The 22,916-nt window shown below is 44.1% G+C and overlaps 1 protein-coding gene across 5 annotated transcripts; it reads left to right on the forward strand.

The window, feature by feature from the left end:
* The first annotated feature begins 15,914 nt into the window (after nt 1-15,914).
* LOC124650527 lies at nt 15,915-19,734 on the forward strand. Of its 5 annotated transcripts, XR_006987044.1 has the most exons (9): nt 15,915-16,371; nt 16,558-16,627; nt 16,725-16,809; nt 16,900-16,993; nt 17,082-17,160; nt 17,966-18,092; nt 18,218-18,384; nt 18,463-18,541; nt 19,434-19,734. XR_006987044.1 is itself a non-coding variant. In XM_047190039.1 (4 exons), the coding sequence occupies exons 1-4, from the start codon at nt 16,174-16,176 to the stop codon at nt 16,901-16,903; spliced, it is 357 nt and encodes a 118-aa protein (XP_047045995.1). In that variant the 5' UTR covers nt 15,915-16,173; the 3' UTR covers nt 16,904-17,070. The 5 variants fall into 5 exon arrangements, 1 of the variants encoding a protein (XP_047045995.1); XR_006987043.1 differs by having other exon boundaries at nt 18,218-18,541; XR_006987042.1 differs by having other exon boundaries at nt 18,463-19,734.
* The last annotated feature ends 3,182 nt before the right edge of the window (nt 19,735-22,916 follow it).

Consider the following 22,916-nt stretch of genomic DNA (forward strand, 5'->3'; position numbering starts at 1 on the left):
CCGGGGGTGATACGTCTCCGACGTATCGATAATTTCTTATGTTCTATGCCATATTATTGATGATACATACATGTTTTATGCACACTTTATGTCATATTCGTGCATTTTCCGGAACTAACCTATTAACAAGATGCGGAAGAGCCGGTTCTGTTTTCTCGCTGTTTTTGGTTTCGAAATCCTAGTAACGAAATATTCTCGGAATTGGAAGAAACGAAGACCCAGGTTCCTATTTTCACCGGAAGCATCCAGAACACCCGGGAAGGACCAGAGGGGGGCACTGGGCCCCCAGATGATAGGGTGGCGCGGCCTGGGCCCTGGCCGCGCCAGCCTATGGTGTGGCCACCCCTTCGACCCTCCTGCGCCGCCTCTTCGCCTATATAAAGCCTCCGTCGCGAAAACCCTGAGGCGAAGAACCACGATACGGAAAACCTTCCGGAGCCGCCGCCATCGCGAAGCCAAGATCCGGGGGACGGAGTCTCTGTTCCGGCACCCTGTCGGAGCGGGGAAGTGCCCCGGAAGGCTTCTCCATCGACACCGCTGCCATCTCCACCGCCATCTTCATCACCGCTGCTTGCTCCCATGAGGAGGGAGTAGTTCTCCATCGAGGCTCGGGGCTGTACCGGTAGCTATGTGGTTCATCTCTCTCCTATGTACTTCAATACAATAATCTCATGAGCTGCCTTACATGATTGAGATTCATATGATGATGCTTGTAATCTAGATGTCACTATGCTAGTCAAGTGAGTTTTACTTATGTGATCTCCTGGAGACTCCTTGTCCCACGAGTGTAAAGGTGACGGTGTGTGCACCGTGTGGGTCTCTTAGGCTATATTTCACAGAATACTTATTCACCGTTGAATGGCATAGTGAGGTGCTTATTTATATCTCTTTATGATTGCAATGTGTTTGTATCACAATTTATCTATGTGCTACTCTAGCAATGTTATTAAAGTAGTTTTATTCCTCCCGCACGTGTGCAAAGGTGACAAGTGTGTGCACCGTGTTAGTACTTGGTTTATGCTATGATCATGATCTCTTGTAGATTGCGAAGTTAACTATTGCTATGATAATATTGATGTGATCTATTCCTCCTACATATGCATGAAGGTGACAGTAGTGCATGCTATGTTAGTACTTGGTTTAGTCTTTTGATCTATCTTACACTAAAGGTTACTAAAATATGAGCATTATTGTGGAGCTTGTTAACTCCGGCATTGAGGGTTCGTGTAATCCTACGCAATGTGTTCATCATCCAACAAGAGTGTAGAGTATGCATTTATCTATTCTGTTATGTGATCAATGTTGAGAGTGTCCACTAGTGAAAGTGTAATCCCTAGGCCTTGTTCTTAAATATCGCTATCGCTGCTTGTTTACTTGCTTTTACGTTGCGTTACTACTGCTGCGTTACTATCGCTTGTTTATCGTCCCGGGCAAAGCACTTTTCCGGTGCCGTTGCTACTACTTATTCATACCACCTGTATTTCACTATCTCTTCGCCGAACTAGTGCACCTATTAGGTGTGTTGGGGACACAAGAGACTTCTTGCTTTGTGGTTGCGGGGTTGCATGAGAGGGATATCTTTGACCTCTTCCTCCTCGAGTTCGATAAACCTTGGGTGATCCACTTAAGGGAAACTTGCTTGCTGTTCTACAAACCTCTCGCTCTTGGAGGCCCAACACCTGTCTACAAGAATAGAAGCACCCGTAGACATCAAGCTATTTTCCGGCGCCGTTGCCGGGGAGGAAAGGTAAAAAGGCACTCATACTCCGGTCCCGGGTAAAGTACTTTTTCGTGTGCCGTCGTGTGTGTGCTCGAAGCTATTTCCTTTAGATCCTGCAATTGCATCTTTTTGTTTCTTGTTTACACTAGTTTGGCATAATGTACAAGAGTGAGCTTCTTATTCTATTTCCTGATTTAAAACTTGGATTGTTTGATGCGAAAATTAAAAAACCTATGGAATCTTATTTGCATGCTCTGGTAGTAATATTAGTATGAACGCTTTGAACACCATTGTTGATAATGATATAGAGAGTTCTAAGCTTGGGGAAGGCTGGTTTTCATGATCTTTTTAGTCCCCCAAGCATTGAGGAGAAAATTTTCTTTGATGATACTTTGCCTCCTATTTATGATTATAATGATAGTGGTCTTTTGGTGCCACCTACTATGGAGAGTAAATTTTGTTGTGATTATACTATGCCTCCTACACTTGATGAGAATAATAATGATAGCTACTTTGTTGAATTTGCTCCCACTACAACTAATAAAATTGATTATGCTTATGTGGAGAGTAATAATTTTATGCATGAGACTCATGATAAGAATGCTTTATGTGATAGTTATATTGTTGAGTTTGCTCATGTTGCTACTGAAAGTTATTATGAGAGAGGAATATATGGTTGTAGAAATTTTCATGTTACTAAAACACCTCTCTATGTGCTGAAATTTTTGAAGCTATACTTGTTTTATCTTCCTATGCTTGTTACTTTGCTCTTCATGAACTTGTTTATTTACAAGATTCCTATGCATAGGAAGCATGTTAGACTTAAATATGTTTTGAATTTGCCTCTTGATGCTCTCTTTTGCTTCACATACTATCTTTTGCGAGTGCATCATTAAAAATGCTGAGCCCATCTTAACGGCTATAAAGAAAGAACTTCTTGGGAGATAACCCATGTGTTATTTTGCTACAGAATTTTTGTTTTATATTTGTGTCTTGGAAGTTGTTTACTACTGTAGCAACCTCTCCTTATCTTAGTTTTATGTTTTTTTGTGCCAAGTAAAGTCTTTGATAGTAAAGTAAGTACTAGATTTGGATTACTGCGCAGTTCCAGATTTCTTTTTTTGTCACGAATCTGGGTCTACCTCCTCGTAGGTAGCTCAGAAAATTAAGCCAATTTATGAGCATGATCCTCGGATATGTACGCAACTTTCATTTAATTTGAGCATTTTCGTTTGAGCAAGTCTGGTGGCCTAATAAAATCCATCTTTACGGACCGCTCTGTTTTGACAGATTCTGCCTTTTATTTCGCATTGCCTCTTTTGCTATGTTGGATGAATTTCTTTGATCCACTAATGTCCAGTAGCTTTATGCAATGTCCGGAAGTGTTTAGAATGATTGTGTCACCTCCGAACATGTGAATTTTTATTATGCACTAACCCTCTAATGAGTTGTTTCGAGTTTGGTGTGGAGGAAGTTTTCAAGGATCAAGAGAGGAGTATGATACAATATGATCAAGGAGAGTGAAAGCTCTAAGCTTGGGGATGCCCCGGTGGTTCACCCTGCATATTTTAAGAAGACTCAAGCGTCTAAGCTTGGGGATGCCTTGGGCATCCCCTTCTTCATCGACAACATTATCGAGGTTCCTCCCCGAAACTATATTTTTATTCCGTCACATCTTATGTACTTTGCTTGGAGCGTCGGTTTGTTTTTGTTTTTTGTTTTGTTTGAATAAAATGGATCCTAGCATTCACTTTATGGGAGAGAGACACGCTCCGCTGTAGCATATGGACAAGTATGTCCTTAGGCTCTACTCATAGTATTCATGGCGAAGTTTCGTCTTCGTTAAATTGTTATATGGTTGGAATTGGAAAATGCTACATGTAGTAACTCTAAAATGTCTTGGATAATTTGATACTTGGCAATTGTTGTGCTCATGTTTAAGCTCTTGCATCATATACTTTGCACCCATTAATGAAGAAACACTTAGAGCTTGCTAATTTGGTTTGCATATTTGGTTTCTCTAGAGTCTAGATAACATCTAGTATTGAGTTTTGAACAACAAGAAAGACGGTATGGAGTCTTATAATTTTTACCATATGTCTTTTATGTGAGTTTTGCTGTACCGTTCATCCTTGTGTTTGTTTCAAATAACCTTGCTAGCCTAAACCTTGTATCGAGAGGGAATACTTCTCATGCATCCCAAATACTTGAGCCAACCATTATGCCATTTGTGTCCACCATACCTACCTACTACATGGCATTTATCCGCCATTCCAAAGTAAATTGCTTGAGTGCTACCTTTAAAATTCCATCATTCACCTTTGCAATATATAGCTCATGGGACAAATAGCTTAAAAACTATTGTGGTATTGAATATGTACTTATGCACTTTATCTCTTATTAAGTTGCTTGTTGTGCGATAACCATGTTTCGGGGACGCCATCAACTATTCTTTGTTGAATATCATGTGAGTTGCTATGCATGTCCGTCTTGTCCGAAGCAAGAGAGATCTACCACCTTCATGGTTGGAGCATGCATATTGTTAGAGAAGAACTTTGGGCCGCTAACTAAAGCCATGATTCATGGTGGAAGTTTCGAGTTTGGACATATATCCTCAATCTCATATGAGAATAATAATTGTTGCCACATGCTTATGCATTAAAGAGGAGTCCATTATCTCGTTGTCCATGTTGTCCCGGTATGGATGTCTAAGTTGAGAATAATCAAAAGCGAGAAATCCAAAATGCGAGCTTTCTCCTTAGACCTTTGTACGGGCGGCATGGAGGTACCCCATTGTGACACTTGGTCAAAACATGTGCATTGCAAAGATCCGGTAGTCCAAGTTAATTAGGACAAGGTGCGGGCACTATTAGTATACTATGCATGAGACTTGCAACTTGTAAGATATAATGTACATAACTCATATGCTTTATTACTACCGTTGACAAAATTGTTTCATGTTTTCAAAATAAAAGCTCTAGCACAAATATAGCAATCGATGCTTTCCTCTTTGAAGGACCATTCTTTTACTTTTATGTTGAGTCAGTTCACCTATTTCCCTCCACCTCAAGAAGCAAACACTTGTGAACTGTGCATTGATTCCTACATACTTGCATATTGTACTTGTTATATTACTCTATGTTGACAATTATCCATGAGATATACATGTTACAAGTTGAAAGCAACCGCTGAAACTTAATCTTCCTTAGTGTTGCTTAAATACCTTTACTTTGATTTATTGCTTTATGAGTTAACTCTTATGCAAGACTTATTAATACTTGTCTTGAAGTACTATTCATGAAAAGTCTTTGCTTTATGATTCACTTGTTTACTCATGTCATTACCATTGTTTTTGATCGCTGCATTCACTACATATGCTTACAAATAGTATGATCAAGGTTATGATGGCATATCACTTCAGAAATTATCTTTGTTATCGTTTTACTCGCTCGGGACGAGCGGAACTAAGCTTGGGGATGCTTGATACGTCTCCGACGTATCGATAATTTCTTATGTTCTATGCCATATTATTGATGATACCTACATGTTTTATGCACACTTTATGTCATATTCGTGCATTTTCCGGAACTAACCTATTAACAAGATGCCGAAGAGCCAGTTCTCGTTTTCTGCTGTTTTTGGTTTCGTAAATCCTAGTAACGAAATATTCTCGGAATTGGACGAAACGAAGACCCGGGTTCCTATTTTCACCGGAAGCATCCGAACACCCGGGAAGGACCGGAGGGGGGCACTCGGGCCCCCGCATGATAGGGTGGCGTGGCACGGGCCCACGGCCGCGCCGGCCTATGGTGTGGCCACCCCTTCGACCCTCCGCGCCGCCTCTTCGCCTATATAAAGCCTCCGTCGCGAAAACCCCGAGGCGAAGAACCACGATACGGAAAACCTTCCGGAGCCGCCGCCATCGCGAAGCCAAGATCCGGGGGACAGGAGTCTCTCGTTCCGGCACCCCGCCGGAGCGGGGAAGTGCCCCGGAAGGCTTCTCCATCGACACCGCTGCCATCTCCACCGCCATCTTCATCACCGCCGTCTGCTCCCATGAGGAGGGAGTAGTTCTCCATCGAGGCTCGGGGCTGTACCGGTAGCTATGTGGTTCATCTCTCTCCTATGTACTTCAATACAATAATCTCATGAGCTGCCTTACATGATTGAGATTCATATGATGATGCTTGTAATCTAGATGTCACTATGCTAGTCAAGTGAGTTTTACTTATGTGATCTCCGGAGACTCCTTGTCCCACGAGTGTAAAGGTGACAAGTGTGTGCACCGTGTGGGTCTCTTAGGCTATATTTCACGGAATACTTATTCACCGTTGAATGGCATAGTGAGGTGCTTATTTATATCTCTTTATGATTGCAATGTGTTTGTATCACAATTTATCTATGTGCTACTCTAGCAATGTTATTAAAGTAGTTTTATTCCTCCCGCACGTGTGCAAAGGTGACAGTGTGTGCACCGTGTTAGTACTTGGTTTATGCTATGATCATGATCTCTTGTAGATTGCGAAGTTAACTATTGCTATGATAATATTGATGTGATCTATTCCTCCTACATATGCATGAAGGTGACGAGTGTGCATGCTATGTTAGTACTTGGTTTAGTCTTTTGATCTATCTTACACTAAAGGTTACTAAAATATGAGCATTATTGTGGAGCTTGTTAACTCCGGCATTGAGGGTTCGTGTAATCCTACGCAATGTGTTCATCATCCAACAAGAGTGTAGAGTATGCATTTATCTATTCTCGTTATGTGATCAATGTTGAGAGTGTCCACTAGTGAAAGTGTAATCCCTAGGCCTTGTTCTTAAATATCGCTATCGCTGCTTGTTTACTTGTTTTACTCGCGTTACTCATCGCTGCGTTACTACTGCTTGTTTACTTGTCTCGGGCAAAGCACTTTTCTGGTGCCGTTGCTACTACTTATTCATACCACCCGTATTTCACTATCTCTTCGCCGAACTAGTGCACCTATTAGGTGTGTTGGGGACACAAGAGACTTCTTGCTTTGTGGTTGCGGTGGTTGCATGAGAGGGATATCTTTGACCTCTTCCTCCCTGAGTTCGATAAACCTTGGGTGATCCACTTAAGGGAAACTTGCTGCTGTTCTACAAACCTCTGCTCTTGGAGGCCCAACACTGTCTACAAGAATAGAAGCACCCGTAGACATCAGGGGGCTACTGACGTGGGCATTACCCTTCGGGTAACCAGTATTGCCCTATCTGATATTGACAAATTGGAGGCCCATGAAGATACCTGAAGGCGAGATGGGCCACTAGGTCGGCGCACTAGAGGATTCCTTGACGGGCAAGACAAGGAAGCGAACAAACAAGGAAAGATTGGATCTAAACTACTGTAAACCTAGTCGTACTCGGTTAGGACCCTTTGAGACCTGGCCTCCTATATAAAGGCCAGGAGAGGGGCTGCCGAGGGACGGAATCGATCTTAGCAATCTTAGCCAGAAAAATCTTAGAGCTAGGTCACCATAGCAATAGCCATCTCGACGAGATCTCAGCCGAACTATTCGGCACCCCATTGTAACCCATTATCATCATAATCAAGAACAGACAGGCAGGACGTAAGGGTTTTACCTCATCGAGGGCCCCGAACCTGGGTAAATCGCTCTCCCCGCTTGTCTGTGAATCGATGTCTCGTGTCAGCTTGCAGGATTCCGTCAACCCTAAGCCCCTATCGGAGGGCATTGGCGAGGAGTACCCTCGACAATGTTCCGGTTATGCGGTGAAAACCCTAGACTATCGTAGATTGGTTTAACTCGATATTGATAAAGCAGGATCCCCATGTCATCATAAATCCAACGTGAACCATGGGGCAATCGGCTCTTTGAGCCGATCCACAGGGCAACCTAAGAGCCGATCGGGGCTCGTATTTAATGTTTACGTGTTTGCCATGCAGGAAACTAGTCGAAGCAATCCATCACCTTCCCGACCAGGTATAGGTCGGGTGGCACGCCCTTGCATCAGCCGGGACGTGTGCCGGAGCATTGCGGGCCGTTGCCCGAGGGACCAGGATCCACCAGCAGTCCTGGGAGCCTCCCGGCTCTCCGTGTTGCCCGTCGCTGCTCGCCGGTGGGTTTTGGTAGGCAACAGAACTCCATCTTCATTTCTTCTTCTTGATCATATCACGTATATGTCTTCAAATCGATGATCTTGATGCCAAAACACAAGATGTATCTTTATTTACATGGCATCCATACTTGAATCCAACACATGGAATACAAGTAGAACCTATGGAATATTCCTACATATAAAACTCAATGAAAACATTAGTCCATAGAGGTTGTCATTAATTACCAAAACCACACATAGGGGCAATGTACCCTTACAGTGCTCTTTATCCTGGGTTCTTCTCTTTGCTCAAGGCTTCCTCTCTGCCCCTGGCAGTGACTTGTCGTGCCCTGCTGGTTTGGCGTCCTTGGTGCCATGGAGCGGCGGTCTTCGCTTCTGCAAGGCGTGTGCCTGTGCTGTAGCGTAGTGTTGTAAGCTTCTCAGAGTGCTTCCTTGTATCTTTCGGTCGTAGTGTGTGGTATGGTGTTGTGTGGTGTGGTGTGGTGTGGAGGGCCTTGTGTTACGGTGTCCCGTTGTAATCCCTGACCGGTTGATGGCTTTGTTAATTTAAAGCTGCGCTCTCGAGTCTTCTGTTTAAAAAGAGGCAAGAGCGGGGATATGAAAACGTGTATAGGGTGGGGATATGAAGACGGAATTTGGGGACAAAAAAAAGAAATAGACGGCTCCATGAAAGTTTCCACGTTTCTTTATGGTTTCTATTCTTCTGCGATTTCGCTCCGTAAAAATGCGATGCGGTCACCAGTATCCGTGTTTCGCAGTTTTGTATTATACTATATCTGATAGAGATGCTCTTATACATGTATTGTGCGTGCACAATCTTTTAACCAAAATCGGGGACTTCTTTTGGGTTTTTTCTCATGTAAGGATATCTTTAGCTGGTTGAAAAAAAACAGACGCCAAAAGTGACCATGCACGTTCGTTTACGTCAGATCACGGATACGGAAATGGTCACCAGGCCAACAGGCCAACGCTGTTTGTTTGTGTCACGGGTAGCCCAGCGGCCCGACGGATTTTGTCCGACGAGGCCAGCCATGTGCTCTACCCAAAATCACTAACAAACTACAGAACAAAGTAGCGCAATATTTGAAACAAATTTGATATACGAGCTGCAAAAATAGATGTTCAAACTAGGTTATAAACAAATTACATAAACAACCTACTTATTCTTAGAGGGTCACGTGTCGTCATCCTCATAGAGCGCTTCTTGCTCATCACCTCTTCAGAAGAGCTCGTCTCCCCCTTTAACGAGTCGTCCTTAGTGTCTTCCTCGTCATCGGTATATGCCGATCGCGCATCCGCCTTCGCCTCCGCCTTCGCTCGGCCCTCCGCCTCCAGCCGTGCCCACATGGTCTCTTCTGGCTAATACTTCCGGCAGTCGTCGGTGACGATGTCCCCCTCCTCCTAGTCGTTGTCGATGAGGCATCCCCCACCTCCTCCCGGCCATCATCGGCGATGGTGTCGCCCTCCTCCTCCAGGTTGTCGCTCGGTGGGGAGCTAGAGCTGCTCGGCGTGGCAGTTCTTTCCTATCAATGTCTCCATCTCGGCGGTTTGCCCTAGCTTTCGGAGTCCGATGGCAAAGAGAGGTTGCTCATGGCGCTTCAGTCGCAGAGATGAATGGCGGCGGCCGGTTGAAGATCTGAACACATAGACGTAGGGCTTTTATGAGCCGAGATGAATGTCGACACAAAAATTGAAGAGGGTTGTAGTTGCTCTTCCGAGGTGGTTTATGAGTCTGCGTGTCTATCGACGCGGTTGCCCTTTCCCAATAGTTATTATGCTTGGGTTCAGCCTTGGATCGCGTCGGTTGAGAAGATGCATCAAGCCAGGTCACTGCCATGTGGTTCCGTGGGAGAAGTGAGAGGTCACGCGACGCGACTGCGTAGCATTTATCTAAAGACATCCGAGACGCAAATTTCAGTCACCCCGTCTCGATGGAATGATCAATGGGTCAAGTCGCTAGCAATGGGTACGGACCGCATATTTCGACGGCGTGATTAGAGATACCCTAGGTCGTTTGGTATCCATCATTTGGGCCTGGAATCCTGGAATTCATTTTAAAATTCCATACGTGGGTTGTTTGGTTGCCACAGAATTGATCCATCATTTCATTTAGGAATTCTAGCAAAATGACTTCATGGGTAAACACGATTCCAAGCTGAGATCTGTCATTTGCGATTCTTTATGGAAGCCTCTACAAATTCAATATTGAATTCTGCTGTCATTTATAATTCCTGTGGCAACCAAACAAGTGTCTATTTCTAAAATTACAATATAAATGAAATGAATACATGTATTCATTTCAAAATGCTACTACAAACGAAATGAAAGCCTGGCTTTCAAACGACTTCTAAGATTTCGTCATGTTCAACGAAGCTCCCTGGGGTCTGGTCAGCCGCGCGCGTCCACGCCTGCCCGATTCTTTTCAGATAGTCCCAAAAGAAATTCCTTCGACTGTGGAAGCTACAGCTACTACAGAGATGTAGGTGGCGGGGTCCGGGAGCGACAGGGAGGAGGAGAACCAGGAGAGAAGGCTGCGTCGAGCTGGCTGGCAGCAGGCCGAGGGACCCGGCCGGCCGGCCGCGGGTCGATTCGACCGGACGGCGACGCTACCCGTCACAAAAAAAGGCCGTGAAATGGGGAGAAAAGAACCTATGCCGTTGGAAGGGGATTCGGCGCCATGGCAGCGGATTCTACCTCCTCCTCGCTCAAAAGTCAGACAGAGATTCCACGTTGCACCTTGCGACCTGCATCTTCCGTGCTCGCGCTTGGCGCCGCCCGCTGCCACTTGGAAGAAGAACAAAGCGATGCCCTCCATTTGCCATGAAATTATATAAGTGACTATAGGTTGTCTTTCGGTACCTAACAGTATCTAGTTCTCGGTGGAAGTACATGTCCGCTCGTATTAAACGAGCAGTCAAGTTGATTTTATTTTGCCAAAAGGCCAAATGCCATATTATTAAATACTTCCTTCGGTCGGATCTAATCGACGTAGAAGTTGTACATACAACACGAGAGCTTGACGGGAGGGTGCGTCGATTAAATCCGATCCGAAGTAGTACACCAGAACTTTTAGAAAAACATCTTTACAGAAATTGAAAAATAAACATTTAACATCACGCAGGTATCGATGCCTTCTTCCTCCTGCATCCACGGGCGGCGTGCCGTGAGCCAACCACATATTGTCCCCTCTAGACACTTAATAACGTTGTGTATGGTGAAGTCATCGGTCCAAACTAAATACGCAGATGACAGCAAGCTGCGAAGCACCTTGTTGCCCTGAAAAAAGACGTTTATCACCCCAAGTCTGGCCAACCTTAGTTAGTTAGAACCAGAGCCGGAGAAATTCTGAAAGTATACTTCAACTTACATAAAAATGCACACGAAAGGACTAATACCACATCAGAACAAACTGTTTTTGTGCGGTCCTAGGTTTAGTTGGCCCGTCTTCATGTGTGGGTGAATTAGATGTTGTATTAAAAATTATGTTAGATATATTTCCATGTTTAACTTCATGCATAACTTCTTATTTGAAAACTGATGGACCAACTGTATTTGTCATATGATACAGGTGGCATTGTAGTGACAATATAAAATAATTAAATTCTTTGTGTGCAAAAGTACTAGAACACATAATTGTTGTATTTTTTGGGTGATTACTTAATGCGGTCCTGTTTCAATAGAAATTATAGACCATTAACATATTTCAACTTATTATTGAACCATTGTAACTTCTAAAACATCATTTGACCACGAAAAAAGATCAAATGAATCGTTTAATCTATGCTCTAGAATTTTCTATAAATTTTCTTATCTAATCATACACACACACTCTTATTAATCTATTTGTTGGGTGTATGCTTTGGAATCTCTATCAATGTCTATTCTAATATATATTACATAGAGAGGACTATTCACAAAATAATATGGTTGCATTTTAGTACTATTTCACAATTAAGTTATGACTCTATATTTTAATATCTCGTTAAGGGTAATACCTCTTAAACGAAAAATTGCATCAACTCAATTATATTTTCAACTATATAATAGAAGAAAAAATAATAAACATATAGAAACTTGATCGCACACTTAACAATACTAAATAAGTAATATACAACATATATTTGTTAAAACTATATTACGACAAAAGAAGTACAAAATTTTAGTATAAAATCTCACTAGGTCCAAAGCACTTTATATGTTTTATTGTCATCCTAGAGTAAAAAAAAATGTTAACTTGAAAGTGAATGTTAGAAAAAAAGGCAGTAAAAACACAGGCTGAGACCATCTACTATGTTCTAAAAAAATGGTTCAAAGGGCGGATCGAGTGGGTTCCATACATCGTAGAGAACAACATCAATATGTCAGCAGAAATATGCGAATCATGTAAATGGGTTGATTCATAGCCATCAAGTAAAAAAAGTTCAGGATTTGGAATCGATGTCTTTTTTTTTTGCTATGTATGGCATCTCTTCAACATAGTGGATGGTCTTACAAGACAAAGACAAGCCTTTGAAAACAAAAAATTCAACGAATCAAAATCAGTGTTTACAATGCCACTGCATAAGTTCATCTCGAACAATACATTAAAAAAATGACACAAATATATCATGAAATTATAAATGCAGGAATACCGTGTTGAGATAACTCACAAAGAAAGCATTTACAAGATTGAGAGTATCACTGCTTGACGCAACCTTTGGTGACTTGTATAACATCATGAAGAACATTGCTGGAGTGTTAGTTCTATCATCATCTATGTGTTCCTTAAAGATGAGATCTATAAACACTTGTTATTATTAATCATTAATGCATGCTTAAAGAAAAGTTCATGTCAAATTCTCTTATCGCTTATGCGTTCCTACTTGAATTGTCTGAGGACAAGCAACAAACCAAGCTTGGGGGAGCTGATACATCCAAAATATATCTACTTTCAAAATTAATTTTCTAATTGTTTTCTCTAGAATCTCACCGTACTTGGAATACAATTATCCAGATTGATGCTTGTTAGCAAAAAAAATCTATTTTTTCGTGCAGGAAACTAGGAAAATAAATTTCTAAAATATTACAGGGACGGTTTTATCCTAGAGAAGTCCGCAAGGAAGAAGAATCGGGTCAGAAGACCAACAATGCGTTGGGGAGGCCATGTGGCGCGACCACATGGGTCAGTCGCGGGATCGTGGGCCCCATCTGCCTCGTGGCTCTCCTTGCCTCCTTCTTTCGCCCAGACCTACATATATGGAAAAAAAAGATTCCCCGGGGCGACGGAGTGCTTCGCAAAACACAACACAGTGCTTCCACGATCACGATCATGATCTTCGTCGGGGGAGTCATAGTGTTCTCTATCTCCAGGCCAGAGAGGAGGATTTCTACGCCGTCATCACCACCATCATCACCAAGACAATCTCCATTGCCATCGATCTATTCATCTCTCATCGCCATGTGTGATTAGTTCTCTGTAGGAATATGGGGATATGGGGTGGAGAAAATTTGGATGAGATTGATCATGTAATAAGTTATAGCGATCAGATTTAGTGGTGCTTGTCTTTTCATCCTGTGTGATATTCTTAGAACCGCCGCCTCATTTACATCTTTTCTAAAAGTACTCATACTTACATTCTAAGAATGACGAATAATGAAAAAGAAAATGACAAAGTTACCCAATTAGATAAAATTGAAATCCTTAGTGATGTCGATACTTAACCCCTACTTAATTGTGATGAATGTAGTATGAAGTAATGCTATTTTGTAAAAAACAAATGTAGCGATTTCTCTATTAATATGCATCAAACAGGTTTTGGATACTACATAGTCGATCATTTCTTCAAAAAAAAAAATGATAGGTGCAATAGAGAATCCATGATCTCACCTAAGGTTGGGGATCTTTGGAAACCCAAATACAAGTTGCTATTGGGAAGTTATATGACATGCTATTCTTGATTTAGAATTTAGCGTTTATTTTATTTCTACAAAATTATATGAATCGCTTGATTTTTTTTGCTTCTAAATCGCTTGATATTTGTTCTATGGAAAATGCTAACTTAATCTCTTACAGCAAGGTGAGACTAAACTAAGCAAATACTACTCACGAGAAGAGTCGTCTCCCCCCCGCGTCGCCCTCCTCTGGCGACCGAGGGGGAACCCTAGCCGCCGCCGCCCCTAGGTCCCCTCCCCCTCGCTCCCCTGCCTCGCCGCCGCCGGAGGGGGGCCGGCAAAGCCGCGCGCTCCCCGGGGAAGGTGGCGACGGGGCGGTTTTCTTCCCTCCCGCGTCCCCGGTGAGATCGGGCGCGGCGGCGGTCGGCGGGCGCAGCGACGGCAACGGGCGCGGCGACGGCGGCGGGCGCGGTGGCGAAGGGCGACGGGCGCGGCTGGCTGCGGGCGGCGCTTGGTGGCCGTGCGGAATCGCTGGCCATCCAGGCCCGATCTTGGCCGCGATGGGCGGCGCGGCGGCGTGGTGCTGGGCTGTGCGACGGCTGGGCTGGCAGCATGGGCGGTGGACCCAGCCGGAGGCCATGGCGGCGGTGCTGGTTCCGGTGGGCTGCGGCGATGGGCGGGCCCGATCCGGGCCCTGTCGGGCTAGTTTGGGCGTGCGGTGGCGGCTTTGGTTGGTGCGGGGTGTTCACGTCTCGCGGACTTGGCGGTCGTCCTCGAGCCCCGTGTCGGTGTTGTCGGCGTCCCTCTATGTGGCGTTCGGCGGCGCCCACGGTGATCTTCGGCGGTTCTCCGTTGGCTTCGGGCTGTGCTGCCCTCTGCGCGTCGGCGACTACGGCTTACCGGTTGGAGATGGTGGTTTGGTGCCGGTCCTTGTTGGCGGGCGGGCACGAGGTCTTGGAATTCTTCGCTGGGCGAAAGCTCTGTCTTGGCGGCCGGCCAGGACCGACGACGGTGACGCCTGTGGGCGCCGCATTCTTCTTGAAGGCGTCGTCGAAGCGGGTGTTTCTTGTTCTCCGCTCGGGTTCTCCGGGGGAAACCCTAGATCCCTTGCGGGATCGGGCGTGGGCGGCGCTCTTGCGTCGTTTTGCCTCTTGAGGCCTCGTTTTGGATGTCCACCGGACAAAGGGACTTGTGGAGTGTTTTGGTGGTTTTTTGGCGGAGGCGGATTCGTCTTCGGCCAGGCGGGGCGCGGCCTCGGGGCCGGTGTGGTAGTTGGAGCGGTGGCTCCGGTCTTTCGCCTCCGCTCGTTGCGTTGAGGTGTGGTGTCGACCTGGTTGGTCGTCGACCCGTGTGGAGCGCAGCCTCGGGGCTGGCGTGTGGTGTCGTGTTGTACGGTTTTCGGCCTGTTTTCCTTATAAACGGGCCAACTCTTTTCTCCTATATCAATGAAAGGCAAAGCTTTTGCCTCGTTTCAAAAAAAGAGACTAAACTAAGCAGTCAGAGAGACCACCATCAGTTTTGGGTCGGCCCATCAAAGAGTATTACCATTACTCTAAGGGTTCCATCTGTTAGTTCAATAATGATCAAAGGGGTTGTTGACTGGACGGAAACAGTATGTGTGGACAATTTCCGAGGGTAAAAGCGAGAAAAGTTACCACCCATAGAAGTAGTGTAAGCGATAGCAGGGCACTAAAATAAATAACCAAGAAAACACAAATGGAGAACAAGCAAGTGCGAGCACCCTAGCGGCATGGCTGGGCTATCCACGTGGCGCGCTGGCGTTGGGCAGAAAAAAATTAGGACTCAGATGTACTACCCTGTTTGTACGTTGTACTGCCCAAGTCTTCACATGTACTGCAAGCGAGCGAATAGAAAAAAATAGCCTGGCCGAACCTTTTCCTTTCGCTTGCCACACTCTTCCTCCCAAAACCTATTCTCTCTTCCGTCGATCTCTTCCTTCCTGGCGGCGGCTACCGGGAATAGCACGACGAGCGGGCAGCCGGCGGCGGGGAACGACGGGCTCCTGTGTGGCGGCGGGATCCTGTGTGGCAGCGGGGCAGCGGGGAACGGCGAACGGCGTTTGCTTTGACCACGATGTTGTCACCGAGGAGTGTCGGCGGCTGAGTGCCTGAGTCGGCAGGCACCATCGCCGCCACAAGCCGGGCCGAGAGCCGCGAGGTCTACACTGGCGCAACGGCCGCCGCTGGCGCAGATCTCAGCGGCAGCGCCGAGGAACCCATCTCTGTACAACCAGCGGTGCGTCGCCCTCTTCTCCCCCAAAAGCCTGCCGCTACCGGTATGGATGACCGCCGCTCGGGATACTCAGCCTCCATGCGCCACTCGGGATATTCGGCAGCTACTCCGAGTCAGAGGATGAGGAGGAGAGCATGCCCTCGTGGGGGTGGACTGAGGATTGCGGAAACTGCAACTTCTCCGACCACACAACCTAGGAGGACGGGGTGTGCTCCAGCGACTTCAGGATGTTGCAGGGCGACGGACTTGTATGGCAGCGGTGTTCACGACGAGGTATAATCGCAGTTGAGCCGAAGAGGTGGTGGGCTGGTCCGTGGGCACTCCAAGGAGAAGCTCCGGGTGGAGGTGCGAGCCGTGGCCGCGTTTGCCAAGAAATGCTCTCGTGCCGAAGAATCCGAGATCCTTCCGTGGACTACAGCTTGCATGTAAGGATGCTTCTCTATCTTGCTGCTGGATATTTTGCACTGAATTATTTTGGTTAATATTTCCATGTTTATACATTCTTCATAACTAGATGTTTGCGTAGATGCTCAGTTTTGCTGCAAAAGTAAGAATGAACTTTACCTGTTATGTTTATCTGGGAACAACATGCTGATGAACACAAATTTTAGGATTCCGGGCGACCCAGCTCTCCCCCAACCACACAAGATGGGGAGGAGCATCGCAATTTCAACATAATTGGTGAGAGCATAGATCACTTTGTTTTTTTCAAACACACTTTGCTCATATTTCCTTTTGTGTGGAAGAGATAATTAAGACCATCTTGATGTCCAAACAGCAGACCCGAAAGGAGGCTTCGAGAGGATTTGGTTATCATCAGTGGAAGATATACTGGCTCGAGATGATCATGAGCTTCATCCGAGGTACAGTCCGAGATCATAATTTACATGTAGGAGTACTTTGCTCGTCATTGTTCTTTTCCCTGATAAGAAATTGCCTGCTTGGTTTTACAGGTAAACACGGTCGTGCCTAGCTGGGTCATGTCTGACACTACCGTGAAATTTGGTGATGACATCGGGAGAAAGGCGCTCGAGACAGTACCATTAAGTAGGTGGTAATAAACGGTGCAATCATCTGTAATTTCTTCTGAATTATGAATTTTTTTACTTCCTGCTTTTTTTTATGGATGTTCTAGGATGTTTCAACAAGCCAGAAGAGATTGATGGTCTGGCCGAGTTCCTGGACATTCATCCGGCTGGAAGATACGTGACCAGGTAAATACCATGCTGCTAGCTATGCCCTGGGAAAGAATGAATTCTTTTATTGAGGTACATTTTTAACGACATTGATGATATGTTCATTTTGTTCATACAAAGTTGGATGAGGTCGCATTTCGGATGTACAAATAAGATTAATGAGCCATGGATCGTGTATACATAAAAAAATCTGATCTAACATTGTTTTGGTAAACTTGTTTAATCTTGTCACTGAATTATGTAGTTGTTGTTGGCTGAGAGCTATATGAACTATTTGTACTACACTAATGTCCCAAATCTACTCTGTTGAACAAGTGAAAAAAAAAAGATTTATGTCAGCAGCAGGATGTTGCTCAATTTGTAATAAACTCTCCTACTTAGCTTTTCATAGGGACGTAAAGATACTTGCAATTGCATTATATAGGATCCAGGATTACATGGGAGTATGTATACTTGTAAGGAGGTAGTCCCTCTGATGTGAAGTATAATACATTATATATAAATGGTAGATCCACATGGTCATACAATCTGAACAGATGTTAGGGGATTTCACCAATGCATCGTTTGATCCTTACCCTGCTGCAATATCTGTAAAGCAAAAAAGTAGTGGGCAATAACCTCAATGAGAAGAAATGGATAGAAAAATTAGTGTTGGTAGATGCCTTCATATTATCCATTACATAGTGGAAACATTTGTGGTAGCAAATATGTCAATAAAGGAACTAATTTGTCTGATCTTTGCTATTTTTTCAGAATTACATAGTTTTGCTGATTCTGGCCATGATTCTGAATAAATAAGTTCATATTCTTGGCATATCTGCAGATTGCGGCTGTAACCAAAGTGTGCTCCCCTTCCTATGTAAGTATGTAACACAACCGCAACTGTACTGTTGGCTGGGCACCTGTAACACACTGCTCAGATAGTCTGATGCCAGTATCACCATTCTCGGGTAAGCAAAATGCTATAATTTTCCCAATAAGAGTTAGATGTATTTTTCAATTATAATGTTTCTTTGTGCCGTAATGCTTTTATCATGATGACCACTGAACTACCACGACTTGGAATCGTCGCCAGGAACGGCACTGCCAAGGCCAATATGAAGGCCCGAGCATGGGGTTGGGGCAGCTCCGATTCTGAGCGCATGGTTGAGAAGTTCCCTAGATCGTCTGGACCTCGGGCGGTAGCGGTAGCTGGACATTAAGGACTTTTTTGCTAATCTTTACTATTCTCTTAATTAATAGGTGGATTGGCTTTTCAAGGTATTTTTCGTTTGGTCACCTCTCTCTCAACTTGAGATGATCGATTGTTGGTTTTTGTAGGCATAATAGTTCTGAATATCTGTTGAAGGCTATATAACATGAGTTCTGAATACCTGGAGGATCACCGTCCTTTCAGCAGGTATACTGAACTGAGGTTCATACATGGCATGTTTAGGTATCATGTTTAAGTTAATTTTACTGGTTCAGACTGAAGCCTACTGATCATGAGGATATTGGCTTCCTTCAGTTATTTTTACTTCTGAATTTGGTATAGGAGTCACATATTACTTGGAAACAGCCTAAGAGCCAAAAGTCTTTTGTATTTATAACTACATAAAGTATTGTCAAGAACAAATCTGAGAATTATATTGGGTTAGTGGACAGCGTAAATTGAAATTCTAGGTACATATAATCTCTTTTTAATTATGAATTTATCACAATTTCTATTTCTTCTTGGCCATGAGCATGAAGAAAGAAGCTAGGAGGTTAACAGTACATTTGTTTAATCAAATGTATGATCCAGTGGCCTCGCGTAAGCAGATATCATGGTTGTTTACTTTAGAATTCCAGAATCCACATGTTAGTAAGTATGGAGTAGCAATTTTCGTAACTTGTTACATAAGTGACTCTGAAATGAAAAGCATTCTTTTCTTGGATTTTGCTATTAAATATTGGTTCTTACTAAGACATAAATTAATGTTTGCATGGATCTAAATTTATTTTAGTTGGTTAAATCATTTAACATGCAATATAGTCATTTCATCTTCAGAATATGCCCGAATTCAAGCATAAATGTAGTACTACTATGGTAGCATTTTATCTATTTGCTCTAATGGTACAACCAGGTTTATTGACATGTGCATTTCCAGCATTTACATGTGCATTTCCAGCATTTGTCTATGTTTTTGTGAAAGTAGTTTTAATTGGATGCTGGCGAGTTCTTTTGCAGCTTAAGTATTGAACTGTGATACTTCTGTGTTTATGCACAAGCCAAAGATAAAAGTTCTAATTGACACGAGCATCTGTTGTAGCTTCTGGATACATCAATTTCAGCTGCAGAGGACTATGATTATCTTCTAGCCAGATGAGTAAATTAGATGTGCCAAAATTTAGGAGATTGAATACTCTGTTGGCTAGCAGCCTTTGTCTTTGCAATGTAGATATGTAATGAGTTGGAGAGTGTAGACTTAGTTAATAAATAAAAGATTCATGACTTCTCAGTCCTACCTGCTTGAGGGGATTGTCACAGTAAAAAGGGGGTGTAATAAGCGATACATTCTTGATTGATTAGTTAAAATGGTAAACTGATGGTAGGAGAAACGATGCAATCTTGCACTGATGACTCTTCAAGTTTGTATATATGTATGGTGCTATGTATATGGTTTACATCATCACAAAATAGTTGTTTTCTGAGATGGTTGATTGCTGTTGTAAGCTATGCTTTTTTTTTTTTTTTTTTTGCTTCATGGTCTAGGTCGGATAAGGGGTGCATACAGTTTACTTCCAAGTTTTAACTGACTCATTTCCATGGTAGAAAGAAATATAAATGGTGCCTGGGAAAAACAACAAATCAGGCAGAGGATTAGGCCGCACCAGACCTGCTAGGAGGCGCCCCATGGGGCGCCCCAACCACTAGTTATGTTCATATGGAGGTAGAGCGGAGTGCGGCCACATTGACGGATAGTTGGATATGACGTCAAATTATGTTCAAATCGATCTCCCCAAAGCTAAGCCAAGTGGGCCTCTTTGGATACAAGGTCGTTTGTCGGCAGCGATGAAGAGTACATAAAAAAATATGAGAAAGCCTATCACCTCTTGTACCATTATTTTTTAGTTTTTTTTCCTCTTTTTTAGTTATGTGCATCCGTACTACCATTAGAATATTACGTTGTTGCTGAACTTGGGTGTATTTCCTATCTTCATGATATTAATATATTCTCTTTATAAATAAAAAAATCAACTCTTGTTTTGAACTTTATCGATGGCTTCCATTATTTCCCTTTCAAACGAGTTGAGCAAAGAAGGAGAATACAAAACCTCGCGAAGCGCAGCGTCCTTGGAGCTTCGAAGCCAGCAAGGAATCGACGAGAGCGATCGAGGCATCGAGCTTGCGACAAGCAGATCCGCCGAGCCCCTTGCATGAAGTGGAATCCTAAACCAAACCAGACAGCTACGCCATTGCATGGAGATTGGAGAAGAGAATAAAGGCGAAACATAGGCGAGGGCGATCGCCACCCTTTTGTTCTTCACGAAAACGTTGCCCTTTTCTTTTCCCTTTTTTTCTTTGAAAAAAAATAAAAGAGGATTCGGCTTGCATTGCTTTGCTCTCTGTTGTTTGTCCCAGCCGTGGCAGCCGTGCATGATGCACCCGTGACGAAGGCGCAAAGGACGATGGGCCGTCCAGTCGTCAGCATCTCGGCAGCATCGCTACGACCGGAGGACGTCGGACTTCGCCGTCGCCCATGCCGCTCGCGTCACTACGAATAGACGCGGAACCGTCAGATGTGTGGTACGGTACTCCTACACTACGCCGCGTACGTCCAAAAACGAAGCTGTCGCGCTGATCTCATGCGCGGTCATGGCCTCACGGATGGATCTTTGTACGAGGAGTCGATTTTAACAAAATTAACCTAAATTTAGAAAAATCTCACAAAATAACCTGGTTTTAAAAAGATTTCACAAAATAACATTTTGCTCGGCTCCACACAAGATGGAGCCATATTCAGTAGCATGGCTCTGTCCCATGTGGAGCCAAGCTGAGAAGCACAGCGCCATTGCAGGTGGAGCCAAACTCAATAGCATGGCTCCGTCCAGGATGGAGCCAAGCTCATAAGCACAACGTCGTCTCAGGCGGAGCCAAGCTCAGTAGCACGGCTCCGTTCCAGGTGGAGCCAAAGTCCTTAGCCGTTTCCTAACAACAATTGAAAGTGGTTCATGCATCTAGTGAGGACTAAGTTTATTGAGCCCAATAGCGAGCTTTACATCATCTCGGACCACCACCAAGAAATACTCAAGACAGTTATTTTCTATTTTGTGCTTGTTTCTATTTAAATGGTTATGTGTGCAAAATTGTCACCAGCAGGCGCTTAAACCCCTACTGCGACAGAAAGTCACCTTACAACCTAACCTTGTTAGAAAAGACTTTTAGTCACTGATGCGCGCAAAACTCGTCAGAAGTAAGGCGCTCTGCTGGCAGTACTTATTAGGCGCATGTGAGAAATTTTGTGGTGCCTTCGTGAAAGGACGAGATATCGCCTGGAGGAGGGTGAATAGTCGTTTTAAAAACTCTTACGGATTTGGCTTGTAAGAATGCGGAATTAAACTAACGTTTATTTTACAAGCACAAAACCTAGATATGCTAGGCTCAACTAAGTGCAACAACAACAACTAGATATAAGTAAGATAGGCACAAGATATATGTATCACAAGTGATAGCAATATATATGTACTTCAAGCTCGATGGCTATCACAAAAAAAGTAAACTCGGGTATAGAAATAATCGAGGCACGCGGAGACGAAGATGTATTCCCGTGTTCCCTTCCTTTGCAAGAAGGTACGTCACGTTTGGAGAGGTGGGGATCCCACGAAGGATTTCCCAACACCACGAAGGCTCACCTTCTTCTCCGAGCCAAACCCACGAAGGATAATGGCCCTCTCCTTATGGCTAGCTTTTCCTCCTCTCCGGAGATGGCAAGCTCCAAGACCACTTCACAAGCTCCACGACGGAGAAGCCCGGGCCTCTTCACAATCTTCCTAGAAGAGATCACCGGAGCACCAACCGCCAAGCCAAATAGGAGGTCTCCCTCCAAGAGTAACAAGCTCACAGTCTCTCACTCGAACTAATTATGGTGGAGAGCTCAACACTATGCAATGATGCAAAGCAAGAACACTAGAGGTGTTCAAATTCTTCGCACTCAAATCCCACCAAACCAACAAATGTTAGGATGAGATTAGAGAGGAAGAACAATGGAAGAAATCAACAAATGACTCCTATCACTTAGAAGGAGGAATGGATTGGATGAGGTTGTAGATCTAGATCTCCTCTTTCAAATCCTCCAAGAATATGCAAGAATCATAGGAGGGAATGGAGAGGAAGCAAGCTCAAGAAGATCAACAATGGTGGTAAAAAACGTGCCTAAGAACCTTAAGAACAATGGGGAAGAAGGCCCCTTTTATAGCCCATCAAAATATGACCGTTTGGGGGTAGAATCGAGCCACCCAGTTTTGATTGCGAGTCACTTTAGTTATCTCAAATATTTGGCAGGAAGGGGTCAAACAAAATAGTGCTCTTTAACCATGCTTGAAACTCCTATAGTAGGATCTAAAAACCTATGCTTCCGCTCTTCCGCACCACGCAATGCACACATGTTTTCTTTGCATTGCATCCTTAACGATCCTTAAAGAGCTGCTCGCGAGCGCTCGTAAGAACATAACGAGTCGAGCCGAACAATGATTTTAGCTCGTTATTCTTAACGAGCTTAACGATTCGAGCCTTAATGATCACGAACTTAACG

This window comes from Lolium rigidum, chromosome 4 (genome assembly GCF_022539505.1).
Source record: "Lolium rigidum isolate FL_2022 chromosome 4, APGP_CSIRO_Lrig_0.1, whole genome shotgun sequence".
Classification (NCBI taxonomy): Eukaryota; Viridiplantae; Streptophyta; class Magnoliopsida; order Poales; family Poaceae; genus Lolium; species Lolium rigidum.